The 23,818-nt window shown below is 33.5% G+C and overlaps 1 protein-coding gene across 2 annotated transcripts in view; it reads left to right on the forward strand.

The window, feature by feature from the left end:
* Positions 1 to 23,818, forward strand: part of LOC111507338 (equilibrative nucleoside transporter 3) — a 68,225-nt gene that overhangs the window by 32,494 nt on the left and 11,913 nt on the right. For both annotated transcript variants that reach the window (XM_074178180.1, XM_074178181.1), the window contains exons 4-6: positions 22,022 to 22,072; positions 22,140 to 22,568; positions 23,680 to 23,765. In XM_074178180.1, the coding sequence (XP_074034281.1) occupies positions 22,022 to 22,072; positions 22,140 to 22,568; positions 23,680 to 23,765 (566 nt within the window). The remainder of the gene's footprint in view (positions 1 to 22,021; positions 22,073 to 22,139; positions 22,569 to 23,679; positions 23,766 to 23,818) is intronic.

Here is a 23,818-nt window from a genome sequence, read left to right on the forward strand (position 1 = left end):
ATTGTAGGTTGAATGTTACATATTTTCAGGTGGTGGATTTGGCAAAAACTTGATGAAAATCCATATTGAAATGATATTATCTTGCAGGAGTTTCACTTGAGAGTTCACACCGCTACACGTGTTTCAAAAAGAATAACTACTTCACGCGTGTTTTGAACTGAATAACTCAACCTATATGTAATTATTAATTCCTATCATGATAATTTCCACTACCTAACTGACATGTTATTGAAATATAAACCAGATTATTTCTTACTTGAAATCCACACTAATCAGCAACTTCTGAATTAATTAATAGTATATTATCTAACGAGCAATAAATGTACTCATTACTCAAGAGAATGAAGTTTATCCGCGCGAGCGTACACCGTGAATCATCAAAGCCAGTAAAAACTATATCTCGCGAATAGAATACTATACTTTTTCATATGACATATTAGAAATAGTTGAAAATAAGATGACCAATATTTTTGTCATTTCATTCTATGTTAAATAATTTGAGACTTGAGTGGATACTCTTAACAACCTCCCTAGCGTTACTCCTCGGAGATCTATACTAATTAGCATGCGCTAAAGTTGATTGAGTTTCCAACCACTTTCATTTTGTAATCAATGTAAGAACTTCTGAATATCCTCAATACAACACAATATCTAATGAGGTATTTCCGTTTCACTTTTCAAATCCACGTTTTCATTTCCTTTTTTGTTAGAAATTATATGATTCATTACGAACTGTCAAATCAGTGATTGAGTTCTACATTGTGTAACATATTTTGAATTAGACAAATCCTCAAGGTTCACTTGCGATTGGAAATATTTGAAGTAAAACTCATGTGTCATCATCTATGAGTTGAGAATCTGGTCGAACCTGTAAAAACTGGATCATTTTGCCTACTTGCCCAGCAGGAATCGGTTACATAATTGACGCTTCTGTCAATGGTCGAAGAAAAAATGAATGAAATAATCAAATTCATTTGAATACTGAACAATTATTCCTGATTCTTTATTTTATTATTATTTGTGTTAGAAAAAAAAAGAGATTAAAGCAATTGTTATAACGGTAGATAATAACAAAAACAAACAAACAAAATTCTCGTGAAATTCCAATTAGCTGTCACCAGTGTAATAACTACGTAAGATCCTTGTTTTGTCAACAGTGGAACATCTACGGGTTTTTATGTAAATATATTTGTCCCAGTAAAATAATACTCGACTGTCAATCCTTTGTAACCCTCTCGCTATTGCCGTGTTTGTTTTATTCAAATAAAATTTGGTAGCTGCTGTCACCAGATGCAGATTTCTCCACATCAAAAATTTGAAAGTTAGGCAATTCCGAAAAGGCTGTAGGGTTCGTGCCGATCGCACGAAGGCCATTCTTTTTGAAATCTGATCATTTGGTATATCTACTTATATCCTCTCTCATTATGTGATTCAAGAACTGAATTTATTCTTAGTTAAAATACTTTTCACCTACTATTCTCTTCTCGGTAGATTGACAAAAAGTGTCTAATTTGTTTTAGTTCTCTTAACTTCATCTTACTCTACGAGAATAGTATTTTTCAGTCCAAGAGAAGATGAAATTCCAAGGTTTCAAAAATAAAGTATAATGAGTAAAACAATGACTCCATGAACAAAATGATTAAAACAACGTGTAAAATATTATAAAAAAAAATTTTCAATCCCATAAAGTTGAAGAAATTAGAACAAATAATTCTCCGCTTATTTGACTATGCTATTTACTGTTAACCATCTGAAAACGCACCAACTCAGTACAAAATACTTCCAGTTTTACTTTTACTTCAGGGAGAGTGGTTTATAACTTCAAATTTTTTACCTTTTTCTGTAATTGTAATATGAACTTTTGCTAAACAACCCGCGCCTGGAACCCAACAATATACAGAGTGTAACTGAATGAGTGTAAAACATTCAAGGAGGTCATTCCTCATCGAAAAAAAATTGGATCTTTCATATCAAGAAACTTCATTGGAGCATCCCTTGTTAAGTTACAGCTCCTTGAAGGGGGTACATAAAATTTGTAAAACACTTTTTTTCACAAGCACTGAAAAAGTTACAATATTGAAATTGACCTGACGTTTCGTACTACCGAAAAGACACTTAGCCAGTAATTCATTAGGTTTACCACATGGTTATAAGGGGTGAAAAACACAACCCCTAAAATTCATTTCCAATGAAACTTTTTGTCTTATTATTTGTTTAGCATTCAAAAATTTATTTCCGATAGCCTGTTTCATTCCAAACAAAAAATGTCTCATGGGTTTTTTGCCCAAAATAAAGCAGTTTGCAGCAAAAAATTATTTTACGAACAACTACGGAGATACATCGTCATAAATGCGAACTGGATTTATGGTTATTTTGTAGTTAGTACCTGCATTAAACGATTAAAGGGTAAGAAACAAAACTAATTCACTAATAACAAAACACACATGTAGAAATCATAGTAAATGTTCAATATGTCTACCTTCAGATATTACGCATGCGTCTAGACGTCGGCGCATTGAGCCTCGTATTTCCTCAAATATTCCTAAAGTCTCCCTGATTACCCTGCAAGAATCGATGATGCGGTTTCTTGAGTCCTCTATATCGCGAACAGGAGTACGATGAACCAAATGCTGTGAATGACCTCAAATAGAGAAATCAAGAGGATTGAGATCCAGGGATCGTGGTTCTGTGGTCCTCCTCGACCTATCCACTGATCTGCATATGTTTCAGTTGAATTTCGACGTGCTACTTGACTAAAATGGGCGGAAGCCCCATCATGCATAAATAACATATCCCTTCTGATGCCCAAAGAAACTTCCTCCAGCAGTACTGGATGCACTTCTTTCAAAAATTGAACATATGCCTGACCATTCAATCGAGGAGGTAGAAAATGAGGCCCAATTAAATCATCCCCAATAACTCCGAGCCACACGTTAAGAAAAAACTATTCTTGATAGTTAGTTTCGACAATAGTGTGAGGGTTCTCATCAGCCCATATGTGGTAATTATGAAAATTAATAATCTTGTCCCGAGAAAAACTACATTCGTCTGTGGATTCTATCGTCTACAGAAAGTCACAAAATTTCTTCTAATCATTTCCAGCATCCAATTGCAAAATTCAAGACGGTTTGGAAAGTCTCGCGATAACACTGCCTGTACTCGTTGCAGATGGTAAGGGTATAAGAGTTGTTCCTTTAAAATTGGAAATACCGTCATATGATCAAAATTTAGCTGGAAAGCAATCTTTCTTGTACTGGTAGTAGGTTTTTCTTCAATCAAATTGAGTACCGCTTCCTCAAGCTGTGGTGTTCGTAATTGTCGATGGCGACCACAATCCTGCATTCTTTTGTCGAATGAACCATATTCTCGTAATCGTTGATGAAGTCGAGCAAATATTCTATGTGAAGGATGCTGCCATTGGGGATACATTTCAGCATATCTTCTAGAAGCTTCTAACCCATCTCCTGCGACAGAACTTAAACGTAGTACATATCAGCCATTTCCTCATTTGTGTATGCCATTTTAATAACAAGTGAATAATTGAAGTAACAAATTAAGAACAGAACAACAACACACAATTAGTATCAATTCAATTACGAAAATTCACAAACTGACAGCGTCATACCAATTTAATTGTCACTATCGCTAACAGCGACCCACTAGATAGATTAGTTTCGTATTTTCGCATTTATGACGATGTATCTCTATAGTTGTTCCTAAAATAATTTTTTGCTGCGAACTGGTTCATTTTGGGCAAAAAACCCAAGAGACATTTTTTGTTTAAAATGAAACAGGCTATCGGAAATGAAAAGGTTATGGTGAACAAATAATGAGACAAAAACGTTACATTGGAAATTAATTTTAGGGGTTTCGTTTTTCACCCCTTACAACCATGGGGTAAACCAAATAAATTTCTAGCTAAGTGTCTTTTCGGTAGTACAAGACGTCAGGTTGATTTCAATATTGTGACTTTTTTCGTGCTTGCGAAAAAAATTGTTATGAGTACAAATTGTATGTACCCCCTTTAAGGGATGCTCCAATGAAATTCCTTTATATGAGAGATCCTATCTTTTTTTTGATGAGGAATCACCTCCCTAAATGTTTTACACTCATTTACTTACACCCTGTATAACCTCTTTGCAAATAGGAAGTGAACTCAGACAAAATAATAGGTGAACTCTCTCATCAACTGGTAAGTAAAAAAAAACTCACATAACGCCTCTTTGGGTGGTTCATGGTCAAGCATAGGTTCTGTTGAACTAGTGGGTCTTCAACACTAATACTTTCGTTTTAAACTCTTCTCTACCCATTACCGAATTCGCACCGCGCTTAGACGAAATAACTCCCCCATTTGGGCCACCTTCCTCAGCCTCAAAGGCTGAGAGATGAGACCACCGATCTCGTTTTGACGGGCCCCAGTAACTGACATTTTCTGTCTGTCCCTCCCAAAAACTCCCAAGCCCTCGTGCCAGCATCGCTAGCCGTATGATTATCGGCAGGATGTTATATATTCATTTGTTTAGTCCAGCCCAACTTGAACATGACCACAATGACGCTTAAAGTTTCGATAGTCATGAAGTAGTTCAGCGCTTTTTCACCTAGAAAAATATCGACACCGAAAAAACGGGTGATCGACCTCGATCTCTATGAATGAAATAATAGTATTTTACGTTAGCCATCGCAATGGCAGTTATTACATAATTCTCTTCCATATTCAATATAGGCTCAAGTAGTTTCTGTTATGGGTATTCAATTGAATGTTTTCATGAATGATTGAAATTCATCATTTGTATAGTAGAAATCATAATTAAATTCAAATTATGAATATGTGGTAAGTGAAGATTAAGTCAGTATTGAACACGCCTGAAGAGGCTATTGTGTCACTCTGAACTGACAAGTGGGGATCTCACAATTGAATGTTTCTTTGAAGTCAACATTTTCAATTTTACTAATTCGTATCTAAACAGCAATCTGAATAAAAAAAAGTTCATGGGAATACTTCCCAGGCCTATTTCTATCTGTGCAAGAAATTTCTTTAAAGGCCATATAACAAGCTTGTCATGATCTCATATCTTTCAATATTTTTTGATGAGAACTATGACATTGCATATATGTCAACAAAATTTCACCGGTAAACATTTTCTTCTGCATATTGAAGAAATATCAATTTTTCGTTTCGAAAATGATAGACAGCATCATAACGATGTTTTCGATGTTGTAGAAATATAACATAACCTGAATCATATCCACTTCTCAGAAAGTACACACATGATGATGAAATTTTAGAGTTCTTTGAAGAGAGTCACATCTTCATGAAGAAATAAACTGATAAAAATAGACGAATCATAATGTATCTCTAGATTTTTGTCATTTACATATGTCACCAATTCTTGTCCACAGATATTGGCCATAGACAATATCTGAAAAATATCTCTTATGAAGCCAACGTTACCACAAACTTTAATAAAATTGTTGACAGCATGAAATATTTTATGTAAAGCTTGGATATGAAACTTGAGAGACTGCAAAGGTGATAATAATTCACTCATTTAGATTTTTCAAATATTGGTTTCCAAAGTGGATTATAATAGTAGTTCCACTTGATATTTTTGAATGTTTGCGATTCATTACTGAATATTTTAAGTACTGCAAAAATATGTATACCTCAACAAAATCCGGAAACATGTCAAATTTGAACTATAATTTGACATACTTCGACAAAAAATGCTACCCATACCTTCAATTCCCGTCGAATGACAGGAACAACCTCCAATTTTTCAAATAGGAAGTATAGGCTTATGATATATCGTTTGAAAGGTTTCTATTCTTTATTATAAAATGTTATCGCTTTCAAGTTCATTGCAACATTTGAGATAAAATAAATGAAAATTATGTGGTTACCGAAATTCTATAAAATACACTCAAACTTATTGCAATATACTCAAAACTTATTTCATGTTAAGGTATTGATAATAAAAAAAGTAAGCGAGAACCATAGCAATGTTCTTTTTAGATGGTATCCTTTAAAAAACTGGAAATGATTTTCATGGCAACTTCAGTTCAAAACGCTTTGTCAACTTGTTTTCTATGTTATGACATTAGTTGTCAGTATTTCAATCCAAGTTCACTTGGAGTCTGAAAAATGGTAAGATTAACGGGAATGCATGAAATAACAGTTTTACAAATGATTGGTTACGGAGACAAAACACGAACACAACAGGAAGTAGCTCGCCTATTTCATGAGGTATTTACTAATTTACCGTCCATATCTCAAGGAACAATAAGCAAAATAGAGAAGCAATTTCGTGAGCTTGGTCATGCGAGGCAGATAAAAATAACCGCTGCCATTGCAATGAATGATGAACTCAAATCAGATGTGATGCTTGAGTTTGAAGAAAACTTACAGAAATCGAGTAGACAGGCATCCACTACATTCAATGTTTGCCATACATCGATAGTTAACACATCAAAATAAAATAAAATACATATCTATGAAATGATACCTACTCAGGAGCTTATGTAAGACGATTTTGATAAAAGAACTTATTCTTGTGAGCAAATAATGGACATGTTGGATAACAATATCATCAATTAGAAAGTTTTCTGATGAGTGTAGTTTGTCTCTTAACGGTCATGCTAATCGGCAAAATTTCCGCTACTAGTCAACGGAAAATCCTTACTGGATAAGAGAAGAACACACGCAATACCCTCAAAAGGTTAATGTCTGGGCAGGGATTACAGAAAACCGTATCATTGGTCCTTTTTTCTTCGAAGGCAACTTGAATGGCGATAATTTTTTGGCACTACTTCAAAATAATGTCATTCCCTGTTTATCAAATTTATATCCTGATTCAGGAAACCCTCAAATTCCAGTGAATACGATATGGTTTCAGCAGGATGGAGCACCACCACATTACCATGTTAATGTCCGGCAATACCTCGATACAACATTTCCCAATCGGTGGATAGGAAGACGAGGATCGTTTGAATGGCCAGCGCGATCATCTGATCTTTCATCATTCGATTTTTTTATAGAGATATGTAAAGAGCAATGTGTAAGAAACTGAACCTTCAGATTTGAATGACCTGAAAGAACGAATAACGCTTGCGATCAGGTGGGTCACGCCTGATATGTTGAATAATGTTACAAGACACTTTTATTTGGGATTAGGATGTTACCAAGACGTTCGCGGTGAACGTTTCGAACATCTGCTTCGTTAACATCCATAGATCTTTTTCGTAATCCACATTTCATTGCGTTTTGCATTACATTTCAGTTTTTGAGTGTATTTTATCGAATTTTGGTAACCACATGATGTTAATCCATTTTATCCTAATTGTTGCAATAAACTTGCAAGCTATAAAATTTTTGAATGAAGAATGAATAGACATTCCAAACGATATATCACAAACCTATACTTCTCATTTGGAAAATGAGGGGTGTTACCTGTCATTTGAAGGGGGTTGAAGGTAGGGGTGGGATTTTTACGTTGGAGAATGTCAAATTATAATTAAAATTCAACGTGTTTCGAAATATTCTTTAATATGTACAGTAACCGAAATGATGAATTTAGTTCATTTGGTTTTTACACACTGTATAACGTCCCAAAACATACGTCCCGCAGATAACGGTAATATACATACAAGTATAAATCATTGCTCGTTATATATGAAATCCAAATGAATCTTTTGGATGCATTCGGAAAATAACATTATTTTGGAAAACTATCCACCAATGTTTTTTTTTTGAAATTCCATACATAATTTGAATACTTTATGCAACGTGCAGCAATTATTATGTGCCGTCGATACACTTCCAAACAAAACTAAGTTTTGTATGTATGTATATGAAACAACATTCTATAAAATGTTGTTTCATATCTTTCCAAGGATATATCGAAAATTATTCAAGTTATTGATGATATACAAAATGCTAAACCTCAACTCCCTTGTTTTCTATGAATGGAGTTTCATCCAAAAATTGTTTTCATCCCAACTATCATTTTCTTACGTTATGACAGATTCTGTCATAATCATAAGATCAAATCAAACATGTGAATTTGTGTAGAAGCATTTACGCCAAGTTTTGATATTAACCTACTTATAATCATATTCAAAAATCTGTTCAAAATCTGCTTTTCCGTTAATCAGCTGTCGCCCCCATACGAACGACAACTCTCAGAAGTTGAGAAACTTGTGCGAGCTAAGGCCTCACGAGGACTTACCTTTCAACGTGTGATTCCTAACACAGTTTTGAATATTTGATTGGGACAGTGCATAATTATGAATAACGACACCTAGACGTTAATTTCATGGCTGACTGTTTCATCGCAGTCAGCTTAATGGCAGTTAGGAAGAATCGTTTTATCGCTTGTGTTTTGGTGGATAAGCCTTCAATTCCTCCACTCTTCCATTGGTTTGAAGAAAATGATCAAATTAATTTTTAATAATTCCTACAACACGTCTTGTAGCCAGAAATGAGTTTGAATTCATCGTTACTGGCTAACGATTTCCGGCTGAAGATCAAACGAATAAATATAGTTTGAAAAAACTAAAAAAACACGCTTGTAAAGAACGTCGATCTGAAAAGTTGAAAATAAATATAGTTTAAAAAAACTAAAAATACACGCTTTTGAAGAACATCGAACTAAAAAGTTGAAAATATTTTTTTAAATAAGCTTGAAACAATAACGATTGAAAGATACTACTATTATTGTGAAAGAAGCGTGAGCCCTAGGCATAAAAAAATATGGCACAAAGCGCACACAATTTTTTTACAATGATAATAGTATTTTTCAATCGATATTGTTTTAAGCTTATTTGAAAAAATTTTTTTCAACTTCTCAATTCGATGTTCTTTAAAAACGTGTTTTTTTGTTTTCTTGAACTATATTTATTTTTTACTTTTTAGTCTCATATGCCATAAAAGCGTGTTTATTAGTTTTTCAAACTATATATACGAAATATTTAAGTAACTGAATTTTTTAGGTGTACATTTCACGATTACGTTCTCATTGTTGAAATCCATATTCTGGTTTGCTTTCAAATAATTGAATTAGATTTTGAAATGTATCTTTCGTTTCATTCAAAACTTTTTTCTAAACTAAATCACGGGTAATTGAAAATATTTAAATATCTGATTATTTCATCTGTAGTACAAAATTTTGCTAACACTTCCTGAAACAATTCCTAAAATCCATTTCTCATGTTGATTTTCTTTTGAACAGCCTATCAAGGAGGTAACGTACAGCGCCATCTGCCCGCGAATAGATCAAGAAATATCAAGGAGGTCATGTACAGCGCCATTTACCGCGAATAGATCAAGCAATAATGTCGATATATAGCAATTATATATATATATATATATATATATATATATATATATATATATATATATATATATATATATATATATATATATATATATATATTACAATGTAGGTTTTCACGGATGGTAGAATATGATGTGTTGTTTTTCCGGGTGTTCATCCGTTGTGTACTATTCGATAGTCGACGTTTCGCCATCATCTCAGATGGCATTATCAAGACGAGTTACTGCTTCGCTTCGAGAGGTGTAACTGATGTCAGGTTCTTCTTGTGGTGTTTTTATATGGTTTCGCTTGCGTAAGTTGTATGGATTTGTTACCTGTTTTTCTACCTGAGGGTTGTTGATGGCTTTTGGTAGTTCTCCTACCTGTTTTTCTACCTGAGGGTTGTTAATGGCTTCTGGCGGTTCTCCTACCATCGCAGGTAGGAGAACCGCCAAAAGTACCGCGGTACTTTTGAAATTTCAACAATGGTTTAAGGTACAAGGTGGCTCAAGGCATAAGCTTCTCCCCTACTTATCTTTATAATGACAAAACAATCATAACTTCATCTCGCTGATATCTTTGAATATCGATAAAGATCATGAAATTGAGTTGTCGATGCTGTCCACGCGATATGGTGAATCCATTTAAGTAGTTTTGTTGGATGAGGAAAATAATAATCATGACTTCCAAAACGTGTCACAGAACATTCCACAAAAAAAATGATTTGAGTGAATGTTATAATGCTGAAGAGGTGCGACCTTTTGGAGCTCAAGGAGAAGTATGAGCTTGGTGTGGCACTGTCTCATAAATATTCGTATAGAAAAAAACATTTTGATGAGTATTTCAGCATGATGGAGATTTTTCTCTTCTAAATATATACCTACCTACTTCAGGATGTCAGAAGAAGATATGAATATTGGGGTTTCAGCACGCAGGAGACAGCAGAGGATTGCCCAACCAGCAAAGTTGTTTTATAATTCCATGGTGTTGCAACAGTTTTATTTTATTAATATTTTATAATTTCTTCCAAAATGCTAATTGATTGTATTAGATGATCGGTGAACACAATACAGTTGTAGGTAATAAAAGTGTTTTATAAATTTGTCATAGAAACGTTCATGAAATAAAATTAAAAAACCATTATAAAATAGTCAGGAAATTATCACAGATACGTTTTCAAAACTAACTTATGAAACTTATTTTCCTATAAAAGTAAATTGTTATGTAGCAGTTTTATAACACTTTTCTGCGAGATTTTTATGATAGTTATAAAACTATTTCAAGCTTATTTTATTACTGTTTCCTGTAGCTTTAATGAAATTATTTTATTAGAATGTTTTCAGACACTATTTTATTTTCATTACTATATTGTCACTTCAGTGATAATTTCCCAACTATTTTATAGTATGGTATATTCACAACAATTAAAAAACACTAATATAACTGTTATAAAATTAAATTGCTTTTGCTAATTTATATTTGCTGCCACCAAGAATAAAATGCAGCAATTGAGAACAACCAGCTGACATCGATTCCTAATCACAGCTTTGAAAAAGTCTTAAAAATTTTAGTTGTGTTTAGTAAGAATATTTTCATTTAGTTATTCAAATGGGACACCATCGATATCGTGGTGGAAATTAGTTCTTCAGCAACTTCTAAATATTTGATTTTTATTGAGTATAGGTACCCCGTAAGTGAATTCAATATTTTCAAGGCATTGGGTTTAGTAACTCAATCTTATTATTCACAATTTGGAGGACTGTAAAATACAAAGGGTTTGCACTTTCAAGTTTCAGTTTTCAGTTATCTATTTAGAAAACCTGAATATTTTGTTCTGAGTGAAGCAGTTTCGTGTTACAACCCTTCAAATGATGACAAATTCAGGTTCAGCAAGGTATGCTTTACAGAAAGTATTCAGAAGTAACTCCTCGAATAAGTAATAACTACTGTCATATAGACGGTGTCCCATAAAAGATACATAACTCTGGCTTTTTCACACTTTCTGTGACAACTTGTTTGAATGAAAATAACCCTGCTTGCTTTTTGAGTTGCATAGAATTGATAATTTTTTCTTGTTCTGTATCGTCATTCTTCAGCATTTGTTCTAATAGTTCTACTTCAGCAATTTGGTAGGTCATCAAATGACTTCGTTTTGGTTTATACATCATTGTAAACCAACTGGCTTCGGACATAGAATTGTGGATTCGTGAAAGCTTATCAGCATCAATTTTTGGCCATGAGAGTTGGTTATTATTTACCCATGACGACGGCACTATGGTGAACATATATATACCTAAAACGTAGATAAAATGAGTAAAATCCAGCTTCAAAAAAAACTATCAACTGATAATATAGGCATGAATTATCAAATATCTGGTCAATTATTGAAGCTAATTAAAATATATATTCTGACATCAAAAACTTACCCCTCATTTCCTCTAAACGCACGATGAATTATATATTTCATCGGCGATCATATAGGTTATGTCTGATATTCACCATGTATTTAGCATTAGACATCGGATATTTATCATAAAAAAGGTAATATGTGATGAATATAAGTAATTTATATTATAAGAGTCACCAAAGTGTCGTTTATTAGCAAGAATGTTTCCAACTAACTTATAACAATCACAATAGTTGTGTACCGACAGCAGAGCCACAGCGGAGCAGAAACGAATACAAATATTAACAGGGCCGTATTTTTAGTATTCTGTGTAAAAGAACATCAAAATAACGGGGTGCTTAGTTGTGTTTCGGAAAAATATTTCATATAGAAATGAGTTGGATGGGAGTTCAGTTTTAGCAGCTAAACCATACAAGATGATTCACGGAATTTTATCCATTTGGGAGTATCTAGGTTTCCGATAATTTTGTGATTTGAGCGTATGCGTTCGCGTTCAAATTCGATTGTATGGGTTCGCTACCCGCTTTCTATAATTAATTCGTGACAGTGTTCATATCCATAGGTATGCGTCAGTGTAAATGCCTTTGATGTTGGGATGTTGACTGATTGACGTATGATTAATTTTTGTGACGACTGGTTCGAATACTCGAATAATTTTTTGTTTAGTAAAAGAAGGGATAGTGGTTGGTTTGGTTTGGTTTTGTTCAAGTTATTGCAGAAAATCCATCTATTAAAAAAATACGGTCGGAAATCTCAATAGTGGATCTAGAACAGTTTGGTGTTGGGACAAAACTCCAGTAATATGAGGTAACACTCTTGCAAAATACCTCTATATTTTTAATACATCGTAGCTTAGGGCCAAAAAAATATTGAAAACTCATTACTATGAATTATAATTCATTGATATATTTTGTCAATAACTAATAATCAGTTTTTATTGTTACTGCATATATTAGTCTATTAATTTATACTTTCACTTCGATAATAATTCCATTGTGTGGATACTGTAGTAGATAGTATAAGAGACTTCTGGGGCACAGCGTACTTACGGTAGTGAGTGGGAAAGAGACGTGTGCGACGTGATCGACGCATAGAAGGATGGAATGAGCATCGAGTAGATTCATTTGATAGATAAGAACGCGGTGGAATTACAAAAATAACATGTTTGTCATACAGGGTGTCTCATCGTTTAAGAAAAAACATGTACGGGGTGTTTCAGATACGTCAGCGCGTGAAGAAATGATATAATAATAATGAACGAAAAATCGGATTAAAGAAAAAACATGGCCACAGACATTAAAGAAAATAACATGTTTATCATACAGGGTGTCTCGTTTGAGAAAAAACATGTACGGGGTATTTCAAATACGTCAGCGCGTGAAGAAATGATATAATAATAATAATGAACGAAAAATCGGATTAAAGAAAAACCATGGCCACAGACATTAAAGAAAAAAACATGTCTGTCATACAGGGTGTCTCATCGATTGAGAAAAAACATGTACAGGGTGTCTCTAATATGTCAGCGTGGAAAATAACGGTATAATAATAATAATGAACGAAAAATCGTTTTAAAGAAAAAACATGGTCATGGGGCGTTAAAGAAAAAAAAACATGGCTGCTGCCATACAGGGTGCCTCATCGTTTAGGGAAAAACATGTACAGGGTGTACGTCGGCGCGAAAAATAATGGTATAATAATAATAATGAATGAAAAATCGGATTGAAGAAAAAACATGACGTCACTATGTACAGGGTGTCTCAAAATACGTCATTCAAAAAAAAGTTTAACGAGGCTGTATGGTTTTGACGTGTGATTCTTCAATATGTACAGGGTGTCTCATTTAGGAAAAAAACATGCCATGTGGAGGTCTCAGGTTTTAGCGTGCGATCCCAATGGGAAACGTTCAAATACGTCAGCGTGGAAAATAATGATAAAATAATAATAATGAACGAAAAATCGAATTGAAGAAAAAAAACATGACGTCAATGTGTACAGGGTGTCTCAAAATACGTCATTCAAAAGATATGACAGTTAAACGGGGCTTTATCGTTTTGTCGTGTAATTCCTCAATGTGTACAGGGTGTCTCATCGTTTGAGAAAAAAACATGTACGAGGTGACTCAAATACGTCAGCGTGGAAAATAATGATATAATAATAATAATTAACAAAAAAATCGGATTAAAGAAAATAACATGACATCAATGTGTACAGGGTGTCTCAAAATGCGTCATTAAAAACATGACAGTTTAATGAGGCCCTATCGTTTTGGCGTGTGATTCTTCAATGTGTACAGGGTGTCTCATCGTTTGAGAAAAAAACATGTACGGGGTGACTCAAATACGTCAGCGTGGAAAATAATGATATAATAACAATAGTTAACGAAAAATTGGATTAAGGAAAAAACATGACGTCAATGTGTACAAGGTGTCTCAAAATACGTCATTTAAAAGACATGACAGTTTAACGAGGCTTTATCGTTTTGTCGTGTGATTCCTCAATGTGTACAGGGTGTCTCATCGTTTGAGAAAAAAAACATGTACGGGGTGGCTCAAATACGTCAGCGTGGAAAATAATGATATAATAATAATGATTAACAAAAAAATCGGAATAAAGAAAATAACATGACGTCAATGTGTACAGGGTGTCTCAAAATGCGTCATTGAAAACATGGCAGTTTAACGAGACTCTATCGTTTTGGCGTGTGATTCTTCAATGTGTACAGGGTGTCTCATCGTTTGAGAAAAAAAAAACATGTACGAGGTGTCTCAAATTCGTCAGCGTGGAAAATAACGGTATATCATTATTAATGGACGAAAAATCGGATTGAAGAAAAAAACATGACATCAATGTGTACTGGGTGTCTCAAATACGTCAGCGTGGAGAATAACGGTATAATATTAATAATGAACAAAAAATCGGATTAAAGAAAAAAACATGACTGCCGTGTCTCATCGTTTAGAAAAAAAAAACATGCACAGGGTGTTTCAAATACATCAGCGTGGAAAATAATGATATAATAATAATAATGAATGAAAAATTGAATCGAAAAAAAAAACATGACGTCATTGTGTACAGGGTGTGTCAAAATGCGTCATTAAAAAAACATGACATTTTAACGGGGCTCTATCGTTTTGACGTGCGATTCTTCAATGCATGTACAGGATGTTTCATTGTTAAAAAAAAAAAAAAAAACATGACAGTTTAACGGGGCTCTATCGCTTTAACGTGTGATTCTTAAAAATGTACAGAGTGTCTCAAAATACATCATTTAAGGAACATGACGGTTCAACGGGATTCTATCGTTTTGACGTGCGATTATTCAATATGTACAGGATGTCTCATTCAAGAAAAAGCATGACAGTTTAACGGGGCTCTATCATTTTAGCATGCGATTCTTCAATGTGTACAGAATGTCCCCAAAATACGTCATTTAAAGAACAGGACAGGTTAACGGAGCTCTATCGTTTTGACGTGCAATTCTTCAATATGTACGGGATGTCTCATTCAAGAAAAAACATTACAGTTTAACGGGGCTCTATCGTTTTAGCATGCGATTCTTCAATGTGTATAGGATGTCTCAAAATACGCCATTTAATAAAAAAAACGTCGTTTCTGTCTCAAAATCCATTGTTTCTCCTCATGGAGCTTGAGTTTAGTCATTTTAAGACCTCGTAGCGGAACTTTGTGGAATACCCAACTCAAGGTAGATGTGACGTGTGTAAGAGTTATATATGATGCAATATTATATATTCGGATCATCACGCACAGCACGCTAAATGAAAGGAGAAGAAATGTAGAATTTATCGACAGAGAAAAAACAAAGATTGCGGTCAGAAGGGCACTAAGCCACATTTTCATTGACCAAGTTAGCATCATCAGGAGAAGTTAACCAGATAAAGGTAAACATAACAGAAAAATTCATATAGGGGGGTCGTTTGAGAAAGAAATGTGGTAACGAGAATCAAGGAGGGTATAATGCGATAAAATGTTCAGTTTTGTCTTGAGAAACGCATTGAAAATTTTGCAAAATTTCGATGTGTTAAAGTAGACAGTTTTGTCATTTGAATCGCATAAAAAAAATGCATTTTTTAAAGTCACATTCCTTCTAAAAACACATATGATTTGCATTGTAATGCGTCACGGAAAATGATGCAGAAATGACATGAAAATCGCTTCGAAAAAATGTCAAAAATTTAGCGCGATAAAATGTACATTAATGTTTCGATTATCGTATAAAATATTTCGCAAAATCTCAATGCGTTGAAACAGTCAATTCAGGAACTCCAATCGTTTCGAAAAAACGTTATTTTTCAAACAAATAACGCATGACAGAAATATCGAAAATCGTGTATGGTATGAACTAGAACCGATTCTGCGGTTCCAATCAATTTTCGTTTGAAAATACCGACTATCAGCCAATAAAATTCACCTCAAAATTACTATGCAAATTTAGTATTCGAAATATCGAAATCATTTCTTTCATAGCATTATTTAGGATGTTTCGCTAATCAAAATTTTATGCACATCAACTGCTTTCAAAAAACGCTACATATTTTCAAAAAATAGGAATATCGTCTAACAGAAAGGTAGTAAACAGTTTGTAGTAGAAACAGAACTTGAATTTCTTTGGACGTGCTATTAAGAGAAAAAGGTCTTGTTCCAATAATACTAAAGTGAATTTGGAAAAACCTATGAAAGAGAAATTCATATTGTGATTTATTTTCAAATTCTTGTTAGTTTTTTATGGAGTTCATGAGTTTCTATCAATTCACGAATTCCAACAAAAATTCTTGATAGAATATCAACCAAATATTGTAAGAATTTATATAAATCATGCTAGTTCCATTTACTTACAATTTTTGTATCATATCAGGATGGACCCTTCTATTAGAGAGTACATCAATGAACCCATATCAGCTCAAAAAATTGAATCTTCAAGAGATGCCAAAACACACATGACTGCAGGTGATTTAAAAGTATTCCATTCGAAAATTCGCAGTCTCATGAAAAATTTTGATGAACTTCTGGATTTATTAGATCAGTTATCAGTGAGTTTTGATGTTATCATTTTGACAGAAACATATAAACTTGAAAATCCAAACTTCTTCAAAATAAAGTGTATTCTTACATTTCATAATGAGGGTCAAATGAATAAAAATGATGGCATAATGGCTTCCATTAAAGACAGTCTAAACTATACAACAAATAAGACTCAAATTGGTGAAATAGAAGTCATCAGAATTTTAATTTTGAATGAAATGAAGATATCCATTACAGCCATATATCGCTCCCCTAGAACGTGTCCAAAAATCTTTAATTCTGAACTGATAAAATACTCAGAACAACAAGAGCAAAATGATATTGATGTTATCACAGGCGATCTGAATATAATTCTATTGGCTGACAACGATTATGTCGAAGAAGATTTATTTATATTCTGGTTGAATCACGTTCTTGAAATACCACAGCTTTTGCCGACAACGTGTCGACAAATGTTCTATATACCCCCTCAAAGTTATTAAATTGATCAAAACTTTGAATTTGCCTGTTGAAAGACTTACCTCTGATATTTCCTGCGTTTGAAGTACATACCTCCCAAGTACGTACCTCATGGCATTATGAACTTGCACCATTTGCACCAAGTCACAACTTTCTGCGTCACTTCATTGAAAAATGATTGATAATCTGGTGCGGAGTCTCACTTTCGACCCTGAAGCTAAGGATCCTATATTTAAGAGCGCAGTTGATTTTTACACAATCATCAAAATTCTGTACAGGAAAATATAACGATTTGAAATCTAAGTACGATAAATTGGAGAAAGAAGTGAGAAAAAATGATATAATAATTTTTGGACTAGAAAGTTCAGCAGATAATCTACCAGCAATTGTTATTGAAAAAATAACTAATTTGATAGAAATACCACTTACTCTTAGTGACTTAAATATTTTAGGGTTGGAAAAAAAACCAATCATTGTCAAACTATCTTCGTATCTGAAAAAATAGAAATACACAGAAGTTGTAGAAAACTTAGAGGAACTAATATCAGTATATCTGAAACATATACACCTGAAGAACAACAGGAAAATAAACTATTATATACCTAAACATCTGAAATTAGCAAGAGAAAAGAATCTCACCGCCTACGTTGAAAACAGAAAATTATTAGTTAACGACACGGAGTACATCGCTCAACAACTGGAAGCTGAAGTGGAAATCACGGAGTTTACTGAAGAAGAGTTCACAAATCGAATATCCAAGGGAAATAAGAAGCGAAGTAGTGCACCGGATACACCAACGCTCACCTCCTCACTATTCAATATAGATGTTCAAGACGTTATTGGAGTATAGAAAATATCGGGCCCAAGTAAAGCGAAATCTTCCCGAGAGACTGAATTAGTTGATAAAATAAGACAATCAGCACGAATAAATAGTGATAAAAAAAACTCTTGTTCCAATAATACTAAAGTGAATTTGGAAAAACCTATGGAAGAGAAATTCATATTGTGATTTATTTTCAAATTCTTGTTAGTTTTTTATGGAGTTTATGAGTTCCTATCAATTCACGAATTCCAACAAAAATTCTTGATAGAATATCAACCAAATATTGTAAGAATTTATATAAATCTTGCTAGTTCCATTTACTTACAATTTTTGTATCATATCAGGATGGACCCTTTTATTAGAGAGTACATCAATGAACCCATATCAGCTCAAAAAATTGAATCTTCAAGAGATGCCAAAACACACATGACTGCAGGTGATTTAAAAGTATTCCATTCGAAAATTCGCAGTCTCATGAAAAATATTGATGAACTTCTAGTATTATTAGATCAGTTATCAGTGAATTTTGATGTTATCATTTCGACAGATACATATAAACTTGAAAATCCAAACTTCTTCAAAATGAACGGTTTTCTTACATTTTATAATGAGGGTCAAATGAATAAAAATGATGGCATAATGGCTTCCATTAAAGACAGTCTAAACTATACAACAAATAAGACTCAAATTGGTGAAATAGAAGTCATCAGAATTTTAATTCTGAATGAAATGAAGATATCCATTACAGCCATATATCGCTCCCCTAGAACGTGTCCAAAAATCTTTAATTCTGAACTAATAAAATACTCAGAACAACAAGAGCAAAATGATATTAATGTTATCACAGGAGATCTGAATATAATTCTATTGGGTGACAACGATTATGTCGAAGAATACAAAACTATAATGAGTAATTTCGGACACTATTCTTTTATAAATGATTATACCAGATTGCCAAGCCATGATGTTTGGACCATTTCTTCGTGAGACAAAAAATCAAGAGAATACAAAATAAAATTGAATCTTTCATAATTCGATATAATGTAACGGACCATTATCCCATTGTTCTTACAATAAAATCTCTATGTTCACCTATTGTATGTCGAAGTGATATCTATAAAACATACATTGACTATCATCAGCTCAAATTAGATTTGAGAGCACAAAATTGGAACGATATGTACTCTCAAAATCATGTTGACCAAATGGCTTCAATATTCATCGAAAAATTGAAATATTATATAGGAAAAAACACAAATACTGTAAAAATTCAAAGGAAAAATGTACAAAAGAAAAATTGGCTCACCCCGGCAATACTTAAATCCATAAATGTGAAACAAAAATTATATGAAATGTCATTGAAAGATCCAAATAAAAACGAATTGGAAGAAACATATGTAGCATACAGAAATAATCTTAACAAAATCGTCAAGGTAGCTAAGAATTTATTCTATTCAAAAAATTGAAAATAACTCCAAAGCTATTTGGCAGTTCATTAAGAACGTGTGTGGAGAAAATGAACAAAAAAAAGTTATTGACAAAATAGAATTAGATGATGGGTCTATCATCACAGAGAAAATGGAGATTGGCGATAGTTTCAACAAGCATTATAGCGAATTGGGAAAAAACTTAGCAAAAGATATACCAGACTTACAAAATTATAGATTTGAATTGGTCAATCTGGAACACACAATGTACCTATACCCTACGAATGAGCTCGAAATTATTGAAACAATAAAAAAATCAAAACCGAAAAAGTCACCCAGATATGATAATATCCGATCAGAAACTTTGAAAGGAGTAGCGAATGAGAAATGCTCTCCGCTAAAATTTTTATGTAACAAATGTTTCGACTCTGGGTGTTTTCCAGATGTTTTGGAATATGGATTGATAAAACCTTTATATAAAAATGGAGATAAATCAAAAATCAGTAATTATAGACCAATTTCTTTACTGTCTAATGTTTCTAAGTTTTTAGAACGATTAATAAAAATTAGACTGACTAAGTTTTTGAAGAAATTCAACTTATTGTCGGAATTTCAGTAAGGTTTTAGAGAAGGCAGATCAACCGAGGATGCCATTTATAAACTAACTACAGTTGTGTATAATGCTCTAGATAAAAAAATACCCATACTTGGAATATTCATAGACCTCTCTAGAGCTTTTGACACTGTATGTCACAAAAACCTTTTACGAAAGCTGAATGACTATGGTATCCGTGGGAATACATGCGATCTTCCGTCAAGTTATTTGAGAGATCGTGAACAGAGTGTTGAAATTGATGGTGTTCTGAGTATTCCCAGAACTGTAACCTATGGTGTTCCTCAAGGCACTGTACTAGGGCCACTTCTTTTCACTATCTATATGAATAGTCTGTTTTCTTTAAATACTACAGGTCGAACTGTCAGTTTCGCCGATGAAACTGCCATTCTGTACACTTCTTCAACCTGAAAAAATATGAAGCAAACCATTGAAGAGGATTTTCCAAAAATTTCGGAATGGTTCCAATTCAATAAATTGACTGTTACCTACAAAAATACTTGGTACTCACCATTCACATCTTATATTAGCAGATTACCGAACCTAGGTCCTCTCGAAGTAGGTTTGAACAAACAAATCCCTTCAGCAACATTGGTGAAATACCTTGGTGTCACGATAGATCGACGAATGATGTGGTATCTACATGTGAAACAAATTCTTGAAGGAGGGTTTCTTTCGAAATTTAGATATCTTAAAGAATTTATGGACATTGGACAATCAAAAATGATTTATTTTTCACTAATAGAGTCACAACTTACATACAGAATTCTAGGATGGGGAGGTGTTAGTGATTGTTCTGCAGAAAACGTAAATGTGGTTCAGAAATGGATTCTTAAACTAATATTTGGCAAGACACGTTATTGTAGTAGTAACCTCTTATATAAAGAAGCTGATATCATGGATATCAGACAACTTTTCTGTAGAAAATAGTATTATTCATTAGGAATAAAAAAATTTCATCACAAGTTTATGAACATACTCATAATACACGAAGTAATTGTGACAAAACGATCGGACAACGAAGTGTCAATTATCTGGCACCTAGAATATACAAGCAAATACCTCATGAGATTCTGAATGTTGAGAAATTTAGAAAATTCAATTTTTTTTAACTGAGTGGATTCTCAAGACGGAACGTAATATTATCAGTAGTATAATAAACTCCAAATGAGTATGAGAAACGAAAAAAGAGTACCTCCTGATTATGTCATTTACCAAAGTGTGAAATTTACCCAACATGTGACTTATCAAAAAACCCAAATATGACTTTACCCGGATGTGTCATTATATCACGTACAAGCAGTTTGAACTGCTTCTGTGATTTTTCTCTTTATTTGTTTTCTGCATGTGTTATATTGGTTTTGTAATATTTTATTTTATTATGCAAATAAACATTATTATTATTATTATTATTATTTGTTTTGTGCTCCAATGTTCTGAGGTGTGAATCCATCCTATTCGCAGGCACCATTTCATTACAATAGTTGCATAACCCACAGCAGAATCCGCTCTTGGTTGTTTTTGCTGGAGGACCTGCATCAGTCGGCCTGTAGAACTGCATTCGATGACGAAACATGTTATTTAACGGCTGAAACTTTTATCGCACCTATCACAGTGAAAAATATTCGTGAGGATATTCGGTACGCGTGATATCAAACTGATTCCTGTTTTTCAGAAAAAGTATATGATTTTGCAGAAAGTCACTCAAAATGAAACTAGAAACTCACTTCGAAAGCCTCTTGGTCCATGCAGCTGGAAATCTTCCGAAGTCGAATCCTTAAATCTTTGGAACAGCCTCGTGAATCAATAGAGTCACTTTGCCTGCGACATATGTAGAAATTAATTCAAGATTGAAAGTGGTAGAGGGAGGTTTTGAAATCGGCTCAAACCACCTACTAGTGTGAGTTTGGAAACGATAATATAACATTTTTTTTACAGGGCAATTGGGCTTCTTTATCCTCACCATAATAATTATGATAATCAATACCTGTGAGTATTAGTTTCAGTACAATTCGTATACATGTAGAATGCATCAAGTTATACATTTTTTTTTCAGTTTTCACAATCACATTATCGATTAGTTACTACACTTTGATGGCAAGATTTCCTCCAGAATATATAAAAATTCACACTTATGGTTATTCTATATCAGGTGTCATCAGTGCACTTCTACAAATACTTTGTCTTGTTATTGGAGGAAGTTCAACTCAAGTTGCACTGATTTATTATTCATGTGGATTGGGAATTGTGATGACAGCGGCAGTCATGATTTACTTTACCAAATATTCACCTTTCTACCAGTATTATATGGAAGGTATTGAAGAGGAAACCAAAAAACCGTTACCTTCGCTTGCAGACCTGAAAGAAACATACAAACGCACATGGCTTGTATTACTTCCACTGGTACTGACAACACCAGTACTGGGTCTCAGTTCAACAACTATCGGAATCTTAATTGTGTCGGAAAGCGAAGGTCTTTGGGGCAGTAAGTATTCATACATATACATTTTGTTACCAATGCATCAACTTCTGTCAATCAAATTATTTCGTAAAATGTGATTTGTTTGAATATCAATTCGCGACAAATGAATTGAGCCTACAATATTTCACTTATGACGACAATGGTAGTTTGACAATGTTTCCATTAAGCGGTCTGACGGAAGAATCCAGGGAATGTGGAACTTGATGTTGCTTGTGTCTACAAAAAAGTAGTCTACCAGTTGATGAAAATTCAGCTCGATACTATAAGAACAAAGGCTATCATAGCCGAAGTCACCATCGATGAAAATCGAATCTGGTTTAGTAGACCGTGATTACATAGAACCTGAATTACCAGAGTTTCATTTGCTACTGCGGCAGACATCATCAGTGACATATAAATTGACTACGAGGACAGGGTTTCAGCAATCCTTCGTTGCTGAGACATCGAATCATATCTTTCGTCTTCGCAGTCAACGTATATGCGACTGATGATGTCTGCCACAATTATAAACGAGACGTTTGATACTTCATGTTCCATTTGACCACGGTCTACTTACTCGAATTTTGGTCAACTGGTACTACTTTCGGAAACCTTATTTTGTGAAACAATAATTATCCTAACATAATGAAATAAACAGCTTCTCGTACATTTTAAAGATGATTTTGACATGAGAATCAAAACTTTTTGTTTCGAAAATAACAACTATGAAGTAGTTACTATCTGATGTGGCGAACATTTCCATCTGAAAATTCATGCAATCATTTTCAAGTGAAAATATTGGTAACCTTACGATACGCTGGAAATATCACACTCAACAAAAAAAAATTATAACTCTATACAGCACTCTTTCTCTTGCACAAATCGTAATTTCCTTAATGAGGGGAAATTTTCTCTAGAATGGAAAAGTACACAATGACACCCATTTTCAGAAATGAAGATCCATCTCCAAATCAATTCAACGTGCCTTCTTTGCGAATGCATAGATAATATAACATTTGAGAAACTAATTATTTTTTCTGGTTTTATGTACAAACGTACATGTAGGTATCATCGATGAATCATTCTATTTTCGAATTTCTTCATGATTTCACTAAACTGGTATGTTTTTTTACAGAAAAATTTTTCATGCCTGTGTCCACTTTTCTTCTGAAAGAAATATCAAGCATGGTGGGAAGATTTTATGCAACTCCGATTATGACGGTAAGTATTCTTACTAATTAATTGAGCCTTAGAGAATTCCAAAGTTTTGAATG

The sequence above is a fragment of the Leptinotarsa decemlineata genome, unplaced genomic scaffold, assembly GCF_025532065.1.
Source record: "Leptinotarsa decemlineata unplaced genomic scaffold, Ldec_3_MD MMD2_tig00003557_RagTag_RagTag, whole genome shotgun sequence".
In the NCBI taxonomy this organism is placed as follows: Eukaryota; Metazoa; Arthropoda; class Insecta; order Coleoptera; family Chrysomelidae; genus Leptinotarsa; species Leptinotarsa decemlineata.